The 24,374-nt window shown below is 33.3% G+C and overlaps 1 protein-coding gene across 1 annotated transcript; it reads right to left on the bottom strand.

Annotated features, from left to right (window-relative positions):
* Positions 1-20,074: 20,074 nt before the first annotated feature.
* Positions 20,075-23,072, bottom strand: LOC131003901 (uncharacterized). Its single transcript, XM_057930468.1, has 2 exons — positions 20,612-23,072; positions 20,075-20,527 (listed from the first exon to the last, which is right to left on the bottom strand). Exons 1-2 carry the CDS (start codon positions 22,924-22,926, stop codon positions 20,359-20,361), a joined length of 2,484 nt encoding a protein of 827 aa, XP_057786451.1. The 5' UTR covers positions 22,927-23,072; the 3' UTR covers positions 20,075-20,358.
* Between the last annotated feature and the right edge of the window lie 1,302 nt (positions 23,073-24,374).

Raw genomic sequence — 24,374 nt, 5'->3', positions numbered from 1 at the left:
TAGATCTAACAAATCAGACGGCTCAAAGTAATTCGAATAACTAAAAAATAAAACTAACAAAACACGTGAAAATTAAATGGGGCGAGAATTTACAGATCGTGGGGGTAATTGGGAATTTAACAAGTCGGAATTTTCTATCATAATTTGTTGGAGATAAATTGGATGAAATTTCATTTATATTCTATTATTATTGTTAAATTTTACTTGAGGATTTTAATATAAAGAGTCTACAGAGGTTGAAAAGCAAAAGCATAAGTGTTGGGTTAATTTTTCATCTGAGTTTTTATTCTTCGAAGAATTTTATTTTGTTCATTTAGAAATAATGTTTTGTTCATTGATATTTGATTGAGAATTTCCCATATTTAATGTAATTTTTTTTGAATAAGCTTAACAAAGTTATGAACATCTAAATAAAATATTTGAATTTATTAATATCTGATTGAGAATTGTAAAAATACTTAACATACAACATTTTGAACAAGCGTACAAAATGTTACGAACATCTAAATAATTTTTTTGATTTTTACTTGCTTACATTAAATATTTAACATAAAATATTTTGAACAAACACAAAAATATTACGAACATCTATATAAAATATTTGATTTTTTTTCTCACAAAAAATATTAAACACCGAACTTTTCGAATAAGCGTAACAAAATTAGGAACATCTCAACAAAATATTCGAATTTTTTTTTTATTGACGTAAAATATTTCAAATAAGCGTAAAAGAGAGGACAATTTTCCTAAATTCTACAGAATTTGATACTTAAATAATTTATTTTACTTACAATAAATGAAATAAATAACCAGCCGTAATAAAAGTATAAATAAATATTACTAATTTTTTATAAGTACTGATAACCGTAGCATATGTATGATACAACAATATTCAATTAAAAAAAATATACATGTACTCCTATTAGTCTGAGAATGAAAGTTTGCCTTCAAGTTATTGATGTTCTACTCTGCCTCTTATGGTAGAAAAGTTTTCGTTAATTACTCAACTCAATCACATTAACTATCTTGTTGAATATAAAAGGAATAAAATATTAAAATATTGCGTCATGACATCCGTTAGTTAACTTCCCGAAATTAATGAGACGTGATTCAGTTTTTTTAAGAAAATTGCGGTTACAAATAAAATAAGTAATTACACAATCCTTCCATATATTTAATAATCTAAAAAAGCAGATTTATGTAAACCGTTGGATATGCCTAATCGCACGGATAACAATCATTCTCTATTCTTAAAATATTTGTGATTCTCCACGGATCCATTCTCTCTCTCTCTCTCTCTATATATATATATATATATATATATATATATATATATATATGAGAACTCAGGATCAGGATTCGAACTCAGGATCAGGATTCGAACTCAGGATCTGCATTCATCCACCAAGATGATGTATTCACCGTAGATCTTGATGATCGAATGGTTTAAAATGTGGTTCTCTGTTCTAATTTTATTTAGTGGTTCTTATTTGAACCTCTCCCTCTCCCTATATATATATATATATATATATATATATATATATATATATATATATATATAGGGAGAGGTTCAAGAAAGAACTATAAATAAAAGAAGACCGGAGAACCATTTTCAGCCATTCGATCATCAAGATCTACGGTGGATGCATCATCTTGTTGGATGAATGCAGATCCTTGGTTCGATTCCTGAAGGGAGCATTTTTTTTTTATTTTTTTAGTGCATTAATTTTAACAGCGAATGCATTAATTTTTACAGTGGATGCATTAAGATTTGATGGTTCTCCCGTTCTCACAAATAATGTAGTTCTCTCTAGAACCACACCCTATATATATATATATATATATATATATATATATATATATATATATAAGAACAATTACGCAATAAAAAATAAATTTAACTCTCCAGCCGAATAAAATTGATAAAATATTGGATGATATAGTTTTAATATTTTTAGAGAAAGATGAGGGTCTAAGCTATATCCAACTACCCACTTTTGTATATAGATATATAGATAAATAACATTATTTCATCAGATCAAGCATTTACAAAACTTAATTATTACTCCAATTACGATCTACATAAATAGAAGCTGCTCCTAGTCCTAGCATTTCGTAGCCAACCATGTATTATATCTTTTCGGGCTTTCTAATTGTCCAACAATATAATCCAATTGACAGGAAAAGTTAAATTACAACTTTATTTAAAACCCTATATCTACGACTAGCTCCGTCTAAATCCAAATAGAAAATGGCAGTTCTAGCTCAACTATAAATCTTAGGTTGGTTAATTTTTCTAACTAGTTGGTTTAAGCCAAGTTGGTGGCTAATGATACTACTTTAATTTCAATGCATGCGACTTCCATTATTGGAGCATGAAAAGTTTATAGTATCTGTCAACTCCATATTGGTTGCAGAACGCATTTATTTTTATTAATTATTATTACTATTTTTTTTTATATAGAATAGATCTGTTCTTACTTATATATATATATATACAATAAATCTATGCAGCCACTCATATATATATATATATATAAGGCAACTAGTTTGGCGCGATTAATTAAGATCCATCTTATTCAACCTTTGAAATTTAATGGGTTCAACCTATCTGCAGATCCTATCAATTTATTGCAAAACTGCACTTTTGATTTTTGTGTATTCATTTATAGCTTCAAATTTCTTTTCCCCCAGCTGTAGTGGACCATTTGAGGCTGTTCATGTAGCGTACCGGTTCTCAATCTCCTTTTTTTTTTTTTGGCAATCATATATATATATAAAATTCTCATTTATGATAATGCATTAAATTAATTTTTATATATGATGCAGTAATTTTATGTCCAATACAATATTTCTATAAAAACTATAGTTATTAACCTCTATAAATATTTATAGAAAGATATATTGACATCTAATAAACAAACTTATAGTCAATTCATGAATTGCACATTAACTTTAATTTTGATGTGACAATATATAAGCTTTCAATTTTTTTTTTTTTTTTTTTTTGATCGGTCAAAGTCATGTTAGATGTTAGTAGTTAGTTCCCCATCCACTCCAAGAACCACCTTATCTCTCCATTCACCAAACTCCACCTTATATCTCCAATCACCAATTCGTTCCCAAGAGGGATCGAACCCGGGTCACTTCACTTAAGTGAGGACCCGGTGGCCAGTGGGCTAAGCCCCCTGGTTATAAGCTTTCAATTTGTTATAAGCACTTATATATACATGGAGAGGTTCAAGAAAGAACCACTAAATAAAAGAAGAACCAGAACCATTTTCAGTCATTCAATCATCAAGATCTACGGTGGATGCATCATCTTGTTGGATGAATGCAGATCCTAAAGGGAGAATTTTTTTTTATTTTTTTAGTGCATTAATTTTAACAGCGAATGCATTAATTTTTACAGTGGATGCATTAATATATATATATATATATATATATATATATATGAAACTGAAGTTTTTAGTGCATATATATTAACACAAACATGCATAACTTTGCACACAAAAACGCATTGGATTGTGGTAACATCATGCATATTTTTATGTGCAAAGTTATGTATATTTGTGTGCGTGTGTGTGTGTATAGTTAAGTTTTAGTGAAATTGTTATTTTTTATGAGATGTGAGATTGATGAAAGTTAGCATAATGACGAAAAATACAGTATATATAATATTGATCCTTTGTCATAATATATATATACAGATAATTTCAAGATCATAGTTTGTACATTTTCCTCCCCCAAAAAGCTCTCCATCTAGAATCATCCAAGCAACCCCAAAAACGTAATATTCATGAGATGTTAGAATCATCTAAGCAACCACCACATACGTATTGTTACTCATTCCAAAATGGATTAAAACAATTATCGTGCAATTTTCAATCTATATCTTCGCGAATAATAAAGAAAGGATAAAAGAGAACTAATTGTTAAAATAGGACTGTGATTTTCAGTGTTTTCAGAAAAAAGATTATATGTTACGAAAGTTAAAAGTGAGGACTATATGTTTGCGGAATTTAAAAATGAGGATTATAACTTCAATTTTTTACATTTACATTACTATTTTGGGCCGTGATGAAAGCTATAGTCCTCATTTTGATGTGTTAAATAGGAGTGTAAATATAAAAAATAAAAGTTATATATAGTTCTCATTTTTAAATTCTGTAACTTATAGTTCTTTTTTGTAAAAATTCTAAAAATTACGACCATTTTTTAACAAGGGTTAATGCTGTGAAAAACCATGAACTTTGGTGCGATTTCAAAACTTTCCATGAACTATTTTTTTTATCCAATTTTCCATGAACTTAAGGGGCTGATCAATTTTGCCATGATTTTCAAAAATCCCCAAATTGAGTGCTGACATGGCATTTTTAAGTATCCTGAAAAGTGACATGGCGACACCGGTGGTGAATCGAAACTCTCTCTCTCTCTCTGTGTGTGTGTGTGTGTGTGTGTGTGTGTTAGTGGTCGAGCTCGCCGGAAAGAAGGTTTTTCGTCTCCGTGGGCAGAGCTATTCTAACCACCTGGTACTGCGGAGGGGGGTGGCGGATCTGCGAGGTGGTGGGGGAGGGCGGTGGAGAGAGAGGGATGGTGTAAGGTCGGCGGCGCGAGATCTGGGGAAGAAGAAGATTTTTTAAGGGAGAAGAAGTCGACGGCGGCGATGGATGTTTGGAGAAGAAGAAGAACGAGGGACGGAGGTGACTGGCGCGGCGGCAGCAGGGGTGCCGGATCTGGTGCGGGTGCCGGAGGCGGTGGTGAAGGAGGCAGCGGATCTGCAGGGTGGTGGTGGTAAAGGCAACGTAGGGGCGGCGGATCTGGTTTGTGGTGGACGGTGGCGGTGGAGGTCTGGAGAGAAGAAGAATTTCTGGAATGATGCGAGGTCTGCGGTGGACGGCGGCGGTGGAGGTCTACGGTGGACGGATCTGGTGTGGTGGTGGTAAAGGCCACGAATCAGAGCAGCGGAGAGGGCGGCGACTGGCGCGGCGGCGTATCTACATGGTTGGTTAGGGAGGCGGCGGCCAGAGCAGAGCAGCGAGGCGAGCATAGCAGAGCAGAGAAAAATAATCGATTTTCTATTTTTTATTTCCAAGTAGGCGCCACATCAGCTCGGTATTACCACGTAGACGCCATGTCAACTCGGTAATGCCACGTAGGAAAAATTGTTCATGCGTTTAAGTTTATGAAAAATTTGATAAAAAGAATAGTTCATGGAAAGTTTTGAAATCGCACCAAAGTTCATGATTTTTCACGGCATTAACCCTTTTAACAATTAGCTCGGACAAAAGACCTCTAAGAAAAAAGACAAGATCTCCATTCGATTAAAAAGACTCTAAAAACAATATTTATTTCTCTGGTGTTTTGTTCTTTTTTTTGGTATGTATATATATACTACTAGTTTTTGTTTTTGTTTTTGTTTTTGTTTTTGTTTTTGTTTTTGTTTTTGTTTTTTTTTCTTCTTCTTTTGAGGGGTTATATATATACTAGTTTTAGTATGACAATAAATGTGAAATTTGAAGTTATGTCCCGATGAGCATTAATGGATATAGTCGAGTAACTTAGTATTCTTTTTATGTTGTAGCTCACACACAACTAAATGACATGAAACCTTTGATCTAATGATTACAAAGAAAATGTCTCATCATCTGAATTGCGCTTCATCATAAAGTTACGTTTAACATCACATAGTTAATTTGCTAAAAATTCTTGCTTCTGCAAGTCAGAGAATGTTAGACTAATTGTCTGAACAAAAAATACAATAATTACTGTAAAAGCAATAAATGCAACAAAAAATAAATTGTATAACACAATAAATAAGTTTATATTATAAGTTAATAATTAAATTGCAGTGTGAATCCACTATAATTGAGAATTCCTCTTACAATGAAACACGATCTAGTTAATAAGAATCGATCTCTCATAATTAAGCAGACACAATAAGAAAGAAAGCTCTTCTAATCCTATCAAAGGTTCTAGCAACAATTAGACTTATTGAAGCTAATTAGGACAAATACATGTCCACTCAACAACACAAATAACCTATCAAACTCTTGGACTCATGAGTCTCCCACTCAATATAAGCTAGATTGAATATTTATTTGGATGTTAGAACAAGCTCAACAACAATCTAGTTCAGCACTTGCGACTTATTCTGGATAAATTGATAATGATGAATGCAGTGACTTTCCTCTCTATTTATAGACTTCTTGAAAGAACGTGACTTACACTTAAAGTCCAAAGTAAACCTCATATCTCTTGAGTCCAAAGAGCAAAATAAACAAAGTATATTCTTCAAAAACATAAATAAAGACTGAAAAATAAATAGTTATTTGAATATAATTATATAATTAAATAAATTAACTCTAACACTTGCGCTTCATCGAGACATTTCTATTTTTTTATGAACCCGACAAACCTTATAGCATGTACTATTATTAATATTTTTAGGGTAATTAGTGTATAAATACCTGAATTTTACTCACTTTTTGGTATTTAACATGAACTTTAAATCCTAGTTATAAATACATGAACTTTACTCATTTTTGGTATTTAACATAAACTTTAAAAATAGTTATAAATACATGGACTTTAATTTTTAACATAAATACAGACAAAATACTTCTTTAATTTTTAACATAAATGCAGACAAAATAGTCAGATTTATAAATACAGAAATATATTTCAATATTATTTGAAGCCGATTTACAGACAAAATACTTCTTTAGTCGCAATGGGAAATGATAGATATTACGTCACAATTTTATATTTTGATACAAGATACATATTATATCATAAATTAGATATGTCATAATTATAAGGAATAATAAAAAACAATCAAACTAGGAGTATAAATTAGATCAAATAGTTTAAACAAATGAAAATACAGCTCATACAATGCGGGTAAGATTTGAATCAATGACTTAAACTATGACAAACTACACCGATATGTCACAATTTATTATGTCATTTTAACTTGAGAAAATTTTTAGATATGACAAAATTATGCAAGGGTGGACATGAGTAAGACATGTCGTTGTTAGAGTGATTAATATCTAATCACACCAATCATGTTGATTAATGGTCATGAGGTCTAGATTGCCTAGAAATGGCCCAAGTAAAAGCATAATCCAGCACCATATCAAACTTTTTTGTTTTTGTTTTTTAGTTTATCTTTTCCTTTTAATAAATCAAATTATATCGTAGTTGCTATCTGACGACGCCAGGAATAAATCTGCCATTATTAAAAGGTAATTAATATCGTGAAAGTTGGATCAATAATAATGAATGATAAATATAATAAAATAAGATATTTAATACACTTATTTAAATTTATTAGGTAGAATAATATTTTTTTACTTACGAATATTTACTCTTTACTAGTAGTAATAAATTGTAATATTGAAAATAAAATTGTAATATTGAAATTCAATACTACGCTCCGACATGTTTTTAAATGGCCCATTTTTTTAAAATGAGTAATTAATAAGTAAATAAAGAAATTTAAAGATTACGTTGTGATAAACTTGAATTCAAAATTTCATATTGACTATTAAGCACACTATCACAAGGTCAATACACTCACTAAATAATCTTTACTATATTAGTACTATAATAAAGAAATTAAAGGAGAGGAAATTAAAACTATAATACTAGGCGCCCCATATAATAGCTCATGTCATATCTGTACTATATTAAAAAGGTAATTTTTAATTTTAAATTAAGTGATAATTTTATAGTTATAATAAAATTAAAGGGGGTCACAGGTCTGGACCAAATAATTCAAATTAATTATTGTTATGATGAAAAATAATAATCAACATGAAGAAAAGTAATGTTTTTAAAACACTAGATTTGCCCTTCGTGCGATGCACGATAATAATTATTAAATTAAGTTGATAATAAATTAAATACCACATTTATATAGGTTGAATTAAAACATATTTTAAACTTTCAAAAGTATATATTATAAGAAATCTAAGTATGAAATATATAACTATACGACGAAAATATAGAAATACACTAAATAAGATTTTTTTTCTGAATAAAATGAATACAATATTACTATTGCGTCCAAATAATTATATGTACTTTTTGATAAAATGAGTAGAAGTGTTGGAAATTTTAGAAAGAAATAACTAAAATATTTTTATTTAGTCACTCTAATGTATTTATATATATGAAGAAGATCAAATGAGTCAAAGTAAAGAAAAGTAAATTTTTTACATGAGTAAAGAAAAATAAAATAAGAAATTAGTTCAAATAAAACGTTAATCCAAATTAGAAAAATGAATTATTCAAAAGCAATTTAATAACAAACTTCAATCTTTCAAATGATAACTATATTTATTTTTTTTCATATCACATATCAAATTAAAATTATTATCATGATCTTAATTTGATAGATATAATAAACTATGGTCATTAGTGAATTTGTGTATTTTTTGAAATAAATAAAGAAAAAGAAGAAAAATATAATTAAGATGAAAATGAAAAGAAAATAAAACTTAGTGACATGATATTCTCTCTCCATGTTGCAAGGAATATGGTTACAATTTGGAGAATGCCATTCTTTTTAAAAGTATTTACAAAATACCATCTAAATCTCCATTTTTAATAGATTACCTTTTTTTATATCAATATTTACTTTTTGGCTTTTGCTACAACAATAATTATTTGATCAAAATAAGTACACTGTCGCTGCGCCCGCACCCTTCGCTACTGTATCAATCAGGACTAGTTGAAAAATATCAATTATTCGAAGTAATTATTATTGTGATGGAAAGTAATAATCGACGTGAAGAAAAGTAATATTTTTGAAACATTATCTATATATATACATATATATATATATATGTATTAGTAATTACTTTTTTTATAACAATAATTATTTTTATGGCCCACGACCTGCCCCAACTCCGATTCAACGCATTTTTTTTCATACATTTAATTTTACATGAGACCAACTCTTAACTTTTTGACTTAAAAAATCGATTGCATTTTTTGATTTATCATTTTGGGTAAACCACGAGTCTTTAATTATTTAAATATGTGTAACAGCCCGGCTCCAGAGTTGACGGCTGTCCCCACAGACCAATACGAGTCTTTTCTAGCGTGTTTTGTCCTCACTCGCACGCTCCCTGAGAAACTTCCCAGGGGGTCACCCATCCCGGAATTGCTCCAAGCCAAGCACGCTTAACCTTGGAGTTTCTTCCGTGTGGGCACCAGAAAAGAAGATGCATCTTATTGATATGAGTAGCACCTATCAAATCACTTAAGCTCTCATCGAATATGCAAAATTGACTCTTTTAATTTGATTTATTTTTAGTAGTTGACTCTTATTTTTAAGCGCAGTTGTTTCTAAAAAAATTGATACTATCTTTAGCTGATATATTCCAAACATAAAAACTACTTTCTTCGTTCATAAAAGAATTTCTTACTTTTTTTGAAACGTTCACAATTTTTTTTAATCTATTTTTAGACTATATCCCATCACTTATAAATATTTCATCTACTCTTATTGTTCATTTTTTTCACTACTCCTAATAATAATTTAAACACATTTCATCATTCGTAATATACTCAACAACATTTTCTTCAGTTTCAATACACTCAATAACCTTTTTTTTTTTAAAACTCGTGTCACTTCTTTTCAAAAAGTTCTTTCGTGGACAAGCGTAGTATAATATTAAGGATATACCAATATCTCCATCCAAAGCATATATAAACCAAATTTGAAGATCGATCGATGTGGAAGTTGCAACTATTTGCTAATTCTGCAACTATGTCATCCAAATGTCAGTCAAGAACATATGGTGGGTGTGGGAACGAATATGAGAATTACAATTTAAATGAGCTAGATTAATGTCTAAAAAAACCGAAAATTAAAGGGCGCTAAAATGATAATTTATGGACAAGTCACAAGAGCGTCAAAATGAGTGGCTGAGATTTGCATACATAATAAAATGTTATCATATTAATTAATTATATTAAGATTGGGATCATAATGAAGTGACTGTCCATAAGTGTCGCATCAACCCAAATTCTTAGTGTTTTAATTGGCCATGACATCAAAGAGTAATGGATGAATATCATGACATCAAATTTATATAAAATGAAAAGATTAATGACACAGAACCTGGCTATAAATCTTCGAATTAAATAGTATAAAAGTATAATAGATGGTGGAAAGAAATAATTTTATATATGTTGGTGTCCATTTCCTATTTCATAATAAGAGGGAATAAAGAAAAGGTAAGAAAAACTAATTAAAGAGGAAAAAAAAGCCCCATTCCGTATTAAGTATTTCTATCGTAATTCAAATTCATTGCATTACGTTATTTATATATCATGCTATGCGCGTCTTATATAAGATGATATCACAAGTATATATTATATATATATTTTGGAGTGACGAATCAGAGTGTTTGACTAAGCTTATTTTAAACAACTTATAACTTCTAGAGCTTATAAGATATTTTAAGGGTGTGTTTGTTTTTTATCCCTTTAAATGGAGGGATAAAAAAAATTTATGCCTTTAACTTATCCCACATTTTACATAAAAGAAAAGTTCATCATTTTTCCTTTATTATTTTCACTTCAAAAAGGAATAATATTATTCCTCTTTGAAGTGAAAATAAGGAAGAAAAAATGGTGAACTTCTCTTTTGTGTAAAATATGGGATAAAAAATGAGATATTTAAAGGCATAAATTTTTGTTATCCCTCATTTTTCCATCCATCAAAGTGAACGCACCCTAAAAAGTATAACATGTCAAAGTGTTTGGGTAATTGAGCTTATAAGCTAAAGAGAAAATTTTTGTTAAAGAGAAAAGATCGAAGAAAAATGAAATTGGAATGATATAAAATAAAAAATTTATAATTAAGATATTTTTGTAAAATGAGAGTTGCTTATAAGATGATGAGAAAATAAGTTGGGATAGATGAACTTATTTTTTGGGAGCTTATATAAGCTCTTTAGGAATTTATTTTGTCAAATATTTTAAAAGAGTTTATAAGCTCCTAAACAACTTATAAGTTATTTTAAAGAGCTTATAAGCTCAGCCAAACACCCTCCGATCTGAGTCTCAATTTTGACAACCTTTTAGGTATTAATTTACAAACTCAGAATTCCCTATATGGGAGCAATACATGCATTATTACGAAAGCAAGTTCATAAGCTGTACTATATGTCTATATGCACAAATAATTATACTATTCCACAACGATAAAGTAGCTAGAAAAGAGATCATGAATTCATCAATAGTTCAAAGTGATTTATGCATTAAGGAAATACATTTGATTATGAAAACTGAAAATAAAGCATATATATTAGGAAAAGAGAATAATGTTTCATAAACTTGCTGCCTACGCAGTTGATGCTCCACCATCCGATTATAATAATTAGTAAGTGTAAAATTAATAATGTTCCTTTGGGCAGAAGGGTCTTCTAAAGATCTGTCTCCACTTTTAAAAGCAAAATCTGGAGCTTTGTGGTTTAATTGGAATCCTATTAAGTGTACACTTAAAGCAATTAATCCACGATGTTGTTTTAATTAATTTACTCTAAAAATATATATAAAAATAAATATAATTTGTAGAAGAGAGCACCACGACACAAGGAACGAATAAAAAAGCATAGTATATATACGTATATCATCTTTTGTTTATATGAGAAAGTTGAATGAATGCTTGTGTGTAAAGTATATATATGTGTGTGTGATCAGTGTTTGGTATAACCAAAATCTTCGATGCCGTTGGTGGAGGAAAAGTGGCTTTCTTATTCTCCCTTTTTTGAGAGGATTTCAACTTTCCAAGGATGTGTGCATATGTCTAAAAGTTATGCCCTCTTCTTTATAATGAATATTATTATTTCCCAAGTGCTTCTTCTTCTTTTCTCTTTTCCCTTCTTTTTTTTTTTTTCTCCCTAATTGAACAATAGATTAGGAAATAATGAACTTTCTGTGGAGGGTTTGGGGTTGGATATATGTACTACACAATGTTTGAATTTCTTTTAGGAAATTAATTACATGGACATTAAATCTCATAATTCATTATAATAAATTTAGAAGAGTACTTTCAAAATTATTTTAATTTATTTTTTGCATAAAAATAATACTTACATACTCCCTCCGTCCCAGCCAAGATGATACATTTCTTTTCGGCACGAGATTTAAGGAGTTGTAGATTAGTGTGTTTTAAGTGTGTAGTATAAATGTGATAAAGTAGGAGAGAGAATGTAATAAAGTGATAAAGTAGGAGAGAGAAAGTAATAAGAGAGTAATTAATTAGTTGTAATTCTACAATTAAAATCTTTTTTTTTTGAGGAAAAATCTTTTATTTTTTCCATATTTTGAAATGTAGCATTTTCGTTGGGACGGCCCAAAAAGGAATATGTAGCATCTTCGTTGGGATGGAGGGAGTATATTGTAATAATACTGCTCCCTTTGTCCCGTTGTATGTGAGACTTTTTTTTTGACACAGAAATTAAGAAAAATATATTTTTTTTTTATCAGTAAAAAAACTTTATTGAAAAGAGGAAAAAACCATAGGTACCAGAGATACCTAAAGCATTACAAAAAAGAAAGTTTGTGTTCACTTGAACACCAAGAAGAGAAGGGAACATTCCCATCAACAAAATGATAAATCTTGTTCCAATTCCACGAAATATATTATGTTTGTAGATGAAAAAGTGAAAATGTGTTTAAATGATAAAATTTTTATCAAAAAAAAAAATAGTCTCACTTATAATGGAACGCCTTAAATAGTTAAAGAGTCTTAAATACAATGGGACGAAGAAGTATTTTATTCATATTTAACAGAATAAGGTTGAGTTTTACCGATTCCCAACCACATTCACTGGGAGCCACTGAGAAAGAAAAAACATGAAGGGAAGAATAATTTGGGTATATGAAGCATGCTATACTGTAAATTGGATGATCCGGCCCAAACCCAAATGTGAATATATAACAACTACTCCCTTCGTCCATAAAAGTGATCTGTATTTTATTATGGGTCATTCACTGTACATAGTCTGTTTTTATAAATGAAAAAATTTAACCCTTTAAAAAATGAGTAATGCTAAGCAGCCATATTGTGGTAACCCACAATTTACCTAAATAAAAAATAATTTAATTTATTTAACTTATTTTTTAAAATAAAAATAAAATTTAGTTATTTTATCATATTCTCTACATTGTAATTAACTTTTTGTAATTTTTTGGTAACTTTTTTATTTTTATTAAAAAATAAATAAAAAATAAAAAATGCAAAAAAATTATTAAAAAATAAGTACAATGTAGAGAATATAGTAAAATAATTAAATCATATTTTTATTTTAAAAAATAAATTAAATAAATCAAGATTTACTTATTATACTAGTGTGTGGGTGGCCACAATGTGTCTGCATAGATTTATTGTTAAAAAATATAGGTTCCATTATTTTTAATCAATTTATTATTCTCCTTAATTTTAGTGTCAAAATTTTTTGAGCCACTTATAATGGTAAATAGAGAATAATAATTTTAGGCAACGAAATTCTTTAGTCACATCCGAATCCACCGTCCACCTTTTTTATTCCATATTGGTGTCTTATTAACTTCTATGATGCTACAATTTCTTCAACCCCTCAAATATGTAACCAGTCCCCATCTTTTGCCTTCATTTGAGCCTTCCTCCTTACCCCCGCATATTTTTCGTATCATTAAACAAAGCAAACCCACTTTCTACAAACACACATACAAGCCACCCAAACCTTTTAGCTGGGGGGGGGGGAGGGGTGTTATGATGTGTTTGTTTGAAGTTTTGGTCTTGATATCATGATTAACTACACATACACATATAATATTGATGCATGCATAAAGTGGGGGTGGGGTTTGGCTTGCATAAGTGAAAAAAGTTTAAGGGCCCCAATGTCTCTCATTTCAACATCAATTGAACTACAGAGGCTTTTATGAATCACGAAATCATTGATTGCATATTTGAATTTGTATGATTAGAAGAAGAAGAATATAAATACTAATTAATGAGATGAGGAATTTTCTTCATAATTTTATTTTTAGCAATCTTTGCTGGGATGAAGAAATTAACTTAAGTCATGCTCATCTATTATTGGCAAAGAATTATACTAGAATTTAGTGGGCAAAGCTTTTGTGTAAAGGTACTATTCATCAGCTCATGACATTTAATGAAATTCTAGACATGCTTGTTTAGATGAATTGCACTCTTTAAATACATATTGGTGCTCGATCAACTCATTCATAAATGAATCGGAAATCACAATATACAAGCATATATAAAGATATTATGGTAATATTTCGGCAAAAATAAAGTTTAATTTATCACTAAACGTTCTATATTTATTCTTTGTCTAATAGATGGATTTAAAAGGACTCCGATAAAACTCATCACATATGTAGATTATTATTATTATTATTATTATTATTATTATTATTATTATTATTATTATTATTATTATTATTATTATTATTATTATTATTATTATTATTATTTCTTTAATGGTTCATTGTAAAAATAAAAATAATATTTATCGGTTTTAACGATTTTAAATCATAGTTCGTATATTTTTATATGGTAGCAATGAAGTTTTAGTTTATTACAGTTTTGGTGCATGGGCAAGAACAACTTTTTAGTCAAATTAGTGGAACGTTGTTATCAACTTCTCTTTTATGCATAAATTTATTAGGGGAGATGATAGAAATTTATGCCATTAAATATCTCTTTTTTCCCTTCATTTCTATAAAAGAGAAGTTCGTCATTTTTCATTCCTTCTTTTTCACTTTAAAGAGGGATAATATTATCATTTTATTTTTTTGGTGTGATAATATTATCTCTCCTTGAAGTGAAAAAAGGGAATGAAAAATGGTGAACTTTTCTTTTGTAAAAAATGAGGAAAAAGAAAAGAGACATTTAAAGGCATAAATTTTTGTTATCTTTCTTTTTTCTCATGATAAAGTTATCCATAAAAAAGAACGCACCCTAAAACATTGTTGCATTTATGTCATTCTACGGATGAAATTATCACATACCCTTAAGACTTGTTTGGTAGCAGCACGTAGGACATAATATATTTGATTGAGATGTCTTATACTTTTCTATCTTAAAACTTTCTCCGTCTTTCAAATAACTTTCTATTTTTCTTTTTCTGTCCAACCCTCAAATAACTTATTATCTATTTTGAGACACTACCTCACCACTAATAACACCTCATTTATTTTTATTTTTTCTCATTTTCTTCACTCTCAATACCAATTATAGCACATTTTCACAACTTTCAATATTAATTATAACATTTTTTACCATTTTCAATACACTCAACAACTTTTTCTTAAAATTTTTGTCTCTCTCATAGGAAGTTATTTGAGAGACGGAAAGAATATTACATAATACATATATATCATGTTTGGTCCAATGTATTAAAATATTTATAATATATAGTCCATTAATTGTTTGGTAGGATATATTAGAATTATAGTATATAATTATAATTTATATCACATATACCATCTAAGAGCATCCGCAATGGGGCTCGGAATTGGGCTTGAGCCTCCCAATTCGCGAGCCCCCCATTGCCGCACCCAGGGCTCGCGAGCCTGCTCTGCTGCAGCGCTCCGGGCTCAATTGTTGAAATGGTTGGGTGCGTGTTGTGCACCCTTCCATTGCCGAGTCCACTCCTTACAAATTTAAGAGTCAAGGTTGGCTCTCCCATAGTGGAGGTGGACTCTTAAATGGTGGGGACCACATTTAAGAGCCCACCCTTGGCTCTCCATTGCTGATGCTCTAAGAGGTGGTATACATAATCCTATAAGGGTGCGTTCTCTTTGGTTGTAAATTTATCATGAGAAAATGAAGGATAAACAAAATTTCACCTTTTAAATCCTTCATTTCTTTTTCCACATTTCCTACTTGGCCCTTACTAATTCCTCATTTACACTATAAATGAGGGATAATATTATCACACCATTTTTGGAGGGATAATATTATCCCTTATTTGTAGTGTAAATAAGAAATGAGTAAGGGTCAAGTAGGATATGTGGGAAAAAAGAGGAAAGATTTAAAGGGTGAAATTCTGTTTATCCTTCATTTTCCCATGATAAATTTACAACCAAAGATAACGCACCCTAAGTGTTAATATGAAAAAATGGCTAGATCCTTAAGTTTGATAGTAAAAATGCTCTAAGCTATAAAACAAAGCATTCTATGCCATAATTATATGAAATACTTATTTTACCATTTGATGTTGATGGGTTTGCTTGATTTTTTGTGAAAGTCTTACACATTTAACCGATTTGACAGCTATCAGTCAAGAGTACATATGACCGGTAGGTGGCTAGATCATGTGTCCGCCCGATGAAATCATGTGTCCGCCGGGCAGACACGTGATTTTACCGGCCGGACACATGATCTCGGTGAAATTATGTGTCCGCCTAGGCGGACACATGATCTAGCCACCCACCGGTCATATGTATTCTTGACTGATAGATGTAAAATCGTTGACTTTTATGACTGATAGCTGTCAAATCAGTCAAATGTGTAAGACTTTCACAGAAAATCAAGCAAACTTATCAAATCAAAGGGTATTTAAAGAATAGGGCATAGAATACTTATGTTTATAAAAGATGACATTTTTACTATAGAACTTAAGGAATAGGGCATTCTAAATTTTCATTCATCCTATAAATCTGTATAATATATTTTTCAGTTTTTAATTTGTAAATAATCGCGTATATCATACAATTAAAAAGTGTAATAGACATATTATATACTCTAATCACCTATATGATGACCCCAGTTGAGAATCTATGTCCATCCACAGTTAATCCCATGATCGTTCGGTACACTCTAATCCAAAAAATACACTACAAAAAAAGCGCTGATTACCGACGGCTAAATGCCGTCGGTAAAAAAAGACGGCCGCCGGTAAATAGTGTTACCGGCGGCGATAACGGCGGCAATCTCCCGCCGCTAAACGGTTCGTCGGCAACGACAATAACGGCGGCGAACATCCGCCGTCGGCAGTTAACGGCGGCGCTGCCGCCGGAATTGTCGCCGTTAAACGGCGGAGCCTAGCCGGAGAAATAGCGGCGGCAGACACCGCCGCTAGTTACCGAGGGCTATCTTGCCGTCGGTAGAGAGCCACCGGAGTCCGGCTGACCATGCCGGAAAACTACCGACGGCGAGTACCGCCGCTAACTAGCGGCGGCGAATCGCCGTCGGTAAAAATCTACCGCCGGCCGGTGGTTCACGCCGGAGGATGGCCGGGTATTTACCGAGGGGAAATTGCCGTCGGTAACTACCGACGGCGTTTTGCCCACGGTAATATTTTTTATTTTATTTTTTTATTTTATTTTATTTTATTTTATTTATTTATTTATTTATTTATTTATTTATTTATTTTATTGTATATTGTATATCCACAATTTATTTCCGTATTTATACGGTATTGCATACTTTAGACGAACTTCCCAGTCGGCGACCCGACTTCCCAGTGGGTCACCCATCTTGCTTGTGCTATGTGTCAAGCACGCTTAACTTTGAAATTCTTTTCGAGTGATCACCAGTACAGAACACTCGTATTATTGATATATCTACATCTATTAATTCATTTAAATGCTATATACTCACTCATATAATTATAATCTTTGAATATGTGGAGATAATACCTTAAATATGTTGTTAATTAGTGAGCGAGTTCGTTTCGGTCCTTATTTTTATCGTCGGTAAAATATTTAATTAATATTTAATAATTAATTAATTAATTAATTATTATTATTTTTTTTAACATTAATACACCAAAAGTGTTTTAATTTGGTTATTATAATGTGATTTGAATTTATTTGTTTATGTTAAATGCAATCATCATCATCATTGCCATAAATATATAAAACATTTATAGTTTTAATAATTAAAGCACTTGAAATATATAGTTCAATAAAACATAAATTTGAAAAGAAAGTGCAAATGTAATTTTGTTTGAAAACATAAACATAAGTCTAAGCATCATCATCATCATCATCATCATCGGCATCAGGGTGTGGAGGTGGCGGAGCATTATACATCCTCATAAACGCCTCCAATTGAGCCACGCGGTCCTGCATCTGTTGGCGTTCTGCTTGCTCTGCCGCCATGCGCTCCTCTATCTGTTGGCGTTGTGCTTGCTCTGCCGCCAATCGCTCCTCCAGCGTGGAGATCCGTGTCTCATAAAGCTGCTGAGACACCGCAGAAGTGCCCGTGCTGCGGATAGACCCCCTACTAGCCTGACTCTGCCCGGCACTCCCGACGCCGTAGATCCGTGACCTATCAATTTGCACCACCTCCAAATACACCTCGTCTAGCCGCTCCTGTCGTCCTGTGGCAGCGGTCAGTCGATGAACCTCGGCCTAATACATACATAACAATGCATAATTGTTAGAAAATAAATACATTCACTAAATATTTGAATAAACTTAAACACTTACGTCAATTCTAGCATCTCTCCGACGTATAACTTCCGTCGGCGTACGTGTGGAGGCGGAGGAAGGTGGCATAGTTCGGTGCATCCTGGGGAGTACCAGGATCCAAGCTCTGTATATGCATTTATATAAGATAAATAAGTTATATTAGTCAATATATTAATTTAATTTATATACTTAATTATTTGTTAATTACATACCATATACTGCTGCAGGATACGAGTCGACTGGGACCCGCCCACGTGCCTACTGATCCCTGTACCCTCCCCATCGGGCTCGGACATCCGGTTGGCACGAGCTCGAGTTGAAACAGCCTCAACCTCGGGCTGATGCCAGTAATCCCGGAGTCCAGTCCAGAAATCGGGAGTCATCCAGGCGGGCCTAGACATCTCTCTCCCTTGGCTGATACACTGCTTGAGAGTTGTCTTGTAGTCGCTCATCATGTCGGAGTACCTTTTGCGGGCTTTTGTCTCCCACATGATCCTCACGTCATGCTCATCATCGGGCTGCCACGTAAACTCTTTCTGTTGAAAGAAAGAGAATTAATTTAATATCAAACATTTTAACAATTTAATATGATATATTTATATGTATTATAAATTTAATTGTACCTGTAATTCATCAAAAAATTTATCCTTCATCGCCGGGGGCGTCAACTTCCATGTGTACCCGCCTGGGTTTTCAAACATCTTAAATGTGCACGTGCAAGCTTTGGACAGGCCAGTGGGCTCCAACAAAACACTGTGTACAAGTAAATTGATTAACTTAATCATGGTGTACGAGAAACAATAATTTTAACTAATGTACTTACCCAGTCTCAGGATGCCTCTGAAATACCGTCCTCCCATCAGGTGCCTTAACCTCTCTCTCTCTGATAGCGGCAGCTGTAGGGCCCCTAGGCCTTCTAGCCCGTGAACTACTAGAAGCCTGGGGAGTCTCGGGAGTCCCAGAAATATGCGTCCCAGACCCATCAGATGTATCTGCTGTAGCTTCTGGCGCATTAACGCCAGATCGCCTCCCAAATCCCAACAAACCTCGAGAGGTAGACATGATGCCTGTTGCATACAATTAAATTAACAAATATATAGCGACACATAACATTAACAGTAACAAACAAACATAACAAATTTGCAATCAAATTCAACCAAAATGTGCATTTACATTTATTCATAAGCATCACTACTATCATCATCACTATCGTTAGATGTCAACGGGGAATCATCGTCTTCTGCTTCATCGTCATCTTCAATCTCAACGACTCCACCGAGGGGATGAAGGAGAAGTGGTTGTTCAATGCCTACACTTGTGTGAGTAGGCATAATAGTAACCACTTCTTCTTGAAATGGTTGATCTAATGTTGATGTAGATGCTGCAGTAGACACTTCAACCTTAGATCTTGCGTTGACTTTGCATGCTGACCACCAATTTTTCTTTGATTGGTTCGTACTGGGATAGGGACAGTAAAACACTTGAACTACTTGACTCGCCAAAACAAAGGGATCATACTTCTTATATCTTCGTTTGTGGTTCAGTGAAACTAACTTGAAGTCTGTATCAATAGAAGTTCCCTGAGCCGACAAGTCAAACCATTCACAGTTGAACAAGACTGTCTGCTTAATTGGATAACCCGGATACTCCAGCACGCAAACCTCTTGCAGACGCCCATAAAAGTCTAGCACATCTCTATCACTACCATAGACCGAACCTTTTATGCAAACGCCACTGTTCACAGTCGCACTCTCTCTATCATGATCAGTTGTGTGAAACCTGTAGCCATTCACGAAATAGCCGGAGTATGTTTCAATCTCCCTTAATGGTCCAGCTGCAAGCGATCTAATATAAGGGTTCAACTCGTCGTTACAAGGACGACAAACCTGTTTCACACAAATATCATTTAAGTTTGCTAGCCAATTTTAGAGTAAGTAAATGTATATTTAACATAAATTTATCGTCTCTTACATAATGGTTAAACCACAGAATAAACTCGTTGTGAAACGCGACTTCAAACTCTGCATCAGTCATGTAAGGATTTGCATATCGTTTTTCCTCCTTGAAGATCCTTGGATACAAAGAATCAAATAAATATGTTAACACCTATATATGATGAACACTTCTTATACGTAAATTGAACGAGAATACTCACTTGCTATATGTCTCTGCAACCTCTGCACAATTGCTCAAAATATACATGTGTGCAGCATGCCATTCGCGCTCATCCATGTATCTCTTCGTCCCTCGGCCAAGTGAACGCCCAATAGGTTTGAATATGGCGAGACAAAGAGGATCATCATTTTCAGCAACGGGCATCTCAATATTGCGAGGCAAAGTTGTCCACTTTGTAGATATTTGATCTTCAAAGTAAAACGAAGAGAATGTTGACATTTCTGCAAGTAAGTATGCATTGGCGATGGACGCCTCAACCTTGGCTTTGTTTTTTATATGATTTTTTAATGTCCTCAAATATCTTTCAAAAGGATACATCCACCGATATTGCACTGGACCAGCCAATCGTGCCTCATCTGCCAAATGAACTGGTAGGTGCTCCATTGAATCAAATAAACTAGGCGGGAAGATACGCTCAAGTTTGCAAAGAGTAACAGCTATCTTCTCACTCAGTATTCTCATGTCATATATGGCCACGTTGCGGGATGTTAATTCTCTGAAGAAGAAACTTAACTCTGTAATTGCCTCCCAAACATTCTTAGGAAGAAGTTCTTTAAATGCAACAGGCAGAAGGATTTGCATGAACACGTGACAGTCGTGACTTTTCATGTTGTGCATCTTCAGGGCGTTCATGTCAACGCATCTACTAATATTTGACACGTACCCATCGGGAAACTTAAGACTCTTGATCCATTGGAGTAAGATCTTCTTCTCTTCCCTGTCAAGCGTATAACATGCTTTCGGATACCCTCGAGTTCCATCCACTTTCTTCAACTCTTTCCGCTTGCAGAAGGTGTTCAATTCTTCTCTAGATTTTTCTGTATCTTTTGTCTTCCCCTTCACATTCAGGACAGTATTAAACACGTTATCAAACACATTTTTCTCAATGTGCATAACATCCAGATTATGTCGAATCAAAAGATATCTCCAATAGGGTAGATCCCAAAATATGCTTTTCTTTTTCCACCCTACATCTTGATATTTGGCGAGTTGAGCGTTCCTGCCATCGAAGTCTTCGGTAACCTTCACGAAGCCTAACCCCTCGATTTGATTCAAGATTTGTATTCCTGATCTTTGTTCTGGTGGACCAACATTGCATGTCTTATTCCTCAAGAATGAAGTTTTGTTTCTCCTAAACACATGGTTAGGAGGTAAGAACTTCCGATGATTATCAAACCACGATTGTTTTCCACTCATCGGCAAAGTGAATGCTTCTGTATTCTCCATGCAATGTGGACATGCCAATTTCCCAGCTGTACCCCACCCAGACAACATAGCGTACGCTGGAAAATCACTGATAGTCCATATCAGAGCTGCTCGCATCTGGAAATTTTGCTTCAACGATATGTCGTAAGTGTTCACACCAACCTCCCACAGAGATTTTAACTCGTGTATCAATGGCTGTAAGAATACGTCCAACTTCATCTTTGGGTTTGATGGGCCAGGCACGAGGACTGTGAGGAACATGAATTGTTCTTTCATGCACAACCACGGAGGCAGGTTATACGGCGTGACAATAACTGGCCAAGAAGAATATTGACGCCCTGATTGTGCAAATGGGGCAAAACCATCTGTAGAGAGGCCCAATCTCACATTTCTGATCTCATCGGCGAATCCAGGAAAGACTGAATTCAAATGTTTCCATGCCGGAGAGTCGGCCGGGTGGCGCATTATCCCATCGTCTGTGGAGGTCGCATGCCACCGCATATGTTCAGCAGTTGCAGGAGATGCAAACAATCTCTGCAATCGGGGCGTCAAGGGAAAATAGTGCATCTGTTTAGCGGGCACTTGTTTCTTTCTGCGACTCCCAGATGCACGCAAGCTGTCCTTATATCGTGATTGGTCACAGAACATACAACTATGTAGCTCACTAGTTTCCCCCCAATACAACATGCAGTTATTAACACAGCAATCGATCTTCTCTACTGGCAAACCCAAACCACGTAGATTTCTTTTCGTACTATAGAAGTCTTCTGGACAGTTGTTACCCTCTGGTAAAGCAGCTTTCATCATCGAAGACATCTGATTGTAAGTCCTCTCTGACATGTGGCTTTCAGTCTTTATGCTCATGAATTGAGTCATCCAACTTAATTGTGAGTACGTGTCACATCCTGCGTACAATGGAGTATCCGCTGCATCCAACATGTTATAAATCTGTTGAGCGTCATTATTGGGCGGCTGCTCCAGATTTGGAGGATCTTGATAATTACTAGGTCCAGCATGGTCATGCACCATCCTTTCGTAGTTATTGTATAATCCATCATCCTCATTCATTATAGCATGTTCTCTCGGCATAGACAGCGGTGCTTCCCCGTGACAAACCCAAACTTTGTAATTCAGGACAAATCCACGCCTACTAACATGTTCTCTGACCGTAGGTACATCTAAATACGCTTGATTCTTGCACTTCTTACACGGGCACCTAATGTTACCTTGTCCATCTGTGTACGCTGTTTGATTGAACGCCCACTCAAGGAAAAACTCAAGCCCCGTTTCAAATGCGGTACGATCATTGTATCTCGCGTACATCCACGTACGATTATCACTCATTCTTGCAAATTCTAATTGAAAAAAACAAATAAAACATAATAAATTACTTGAAATCTAACAAAATTTCGACAGCATAACCCCACTATCCTAACTACCAAGTGCTCGACTCTACCAGCAACTATAGTGACCATAGTGGTCCTAATTTACTAAGCCTATACTAGGTCTACCCGACCCCCCAATGTCGAAGCAATAATACAATACAAATAAAAGCAATAAAAATCATGGTAATTAAATTAAAAACAATCATTTGTAGGGAGAAGATCCTTAAGAAATAATCAATTTATATCCCAAAGGGAGAAGATCCTTAAGAAATTGATTAAATCTATCCCACAATATATATATATATAATAATATAACATTTCATAAACACATAGCACATAACATTGAATTTAACAAAATTATCCAACATATATAAATTATTCTAACAAACAACTTAAACTAATTGATTAAAATTAATATAATTTAAAATTAATCATGCTTCATAATTTAAAATTTAACTAACAACATCATATATTAAATGGATTAATATAATTTAAAATTAATCATGCTTCATATAATTTAATTATAAACAAAATCTATTATAAATTAATTAACTATATATAACAAATAATTAAATCTATTTAATTAATATATAATTAAATACATAAATAAATTCATAATTAAATAATTAAATAAATAAATTAGAGAGCGTACGGTGGTGGTTTCCGGTGGGTGTCGTGAAGAAGGCGGTGAAACGAGGTCGTCGAACTACAATAAATAATATAAGTGAAATTATATAATTATATATATATAATTAAAATTAATTAGATATATATATATATATATATATATATATATATAGATCTAGAGAGAGAGAGAGAGAGAGAGAGAGAGATACCTGCTGGGTCGGCGGCGGCGGAGGCGGCGGAGGCGGCGGCGAAGGAAGAGCAGCAGCAGCAGGGGAGGGGCTGGGGGGGTAGTTTCTGTTCGCGTGCGGGGGTTGGTTGCGGCGCAGATACTGAAAAAATGGGCAAACCCGCTGCCCTATATTTTAAAGGTTACCGACGGCAAATGCCGCCGCTATCTAGCGGCGGGGATTTTGCCGCCGCTAAGTCTATAAATTTAATTAAATAATGCGTATTTTAACATTAACGACGGCGACGCCGCCGTTACATACCGGCGGCGAGTTTGCCGTCGGTAACTGGCCGGTAATT

This window comes from Salvia miltiorrhiza, unplaced genomic scaffold (genome assembly GCF_028751815.1).
Source record: "Salvia miltiorrhiza cultivar Shanhuang (shh) unplaced genomic scaffold, IMPLAD_Smil_shh original_scaffold_293, whole genome shotgun sequence".
Taxonomy (NCBI): Eukaryota; Viridiplantae; Streptophyta; class Magnoliopsida; order Lamiales; family Lamiaceae; genus Salvia; species Salvia miltiorrhiza.
This window is presented reverse-complemented; position numbering and strand designations above follow the sequence as displayed.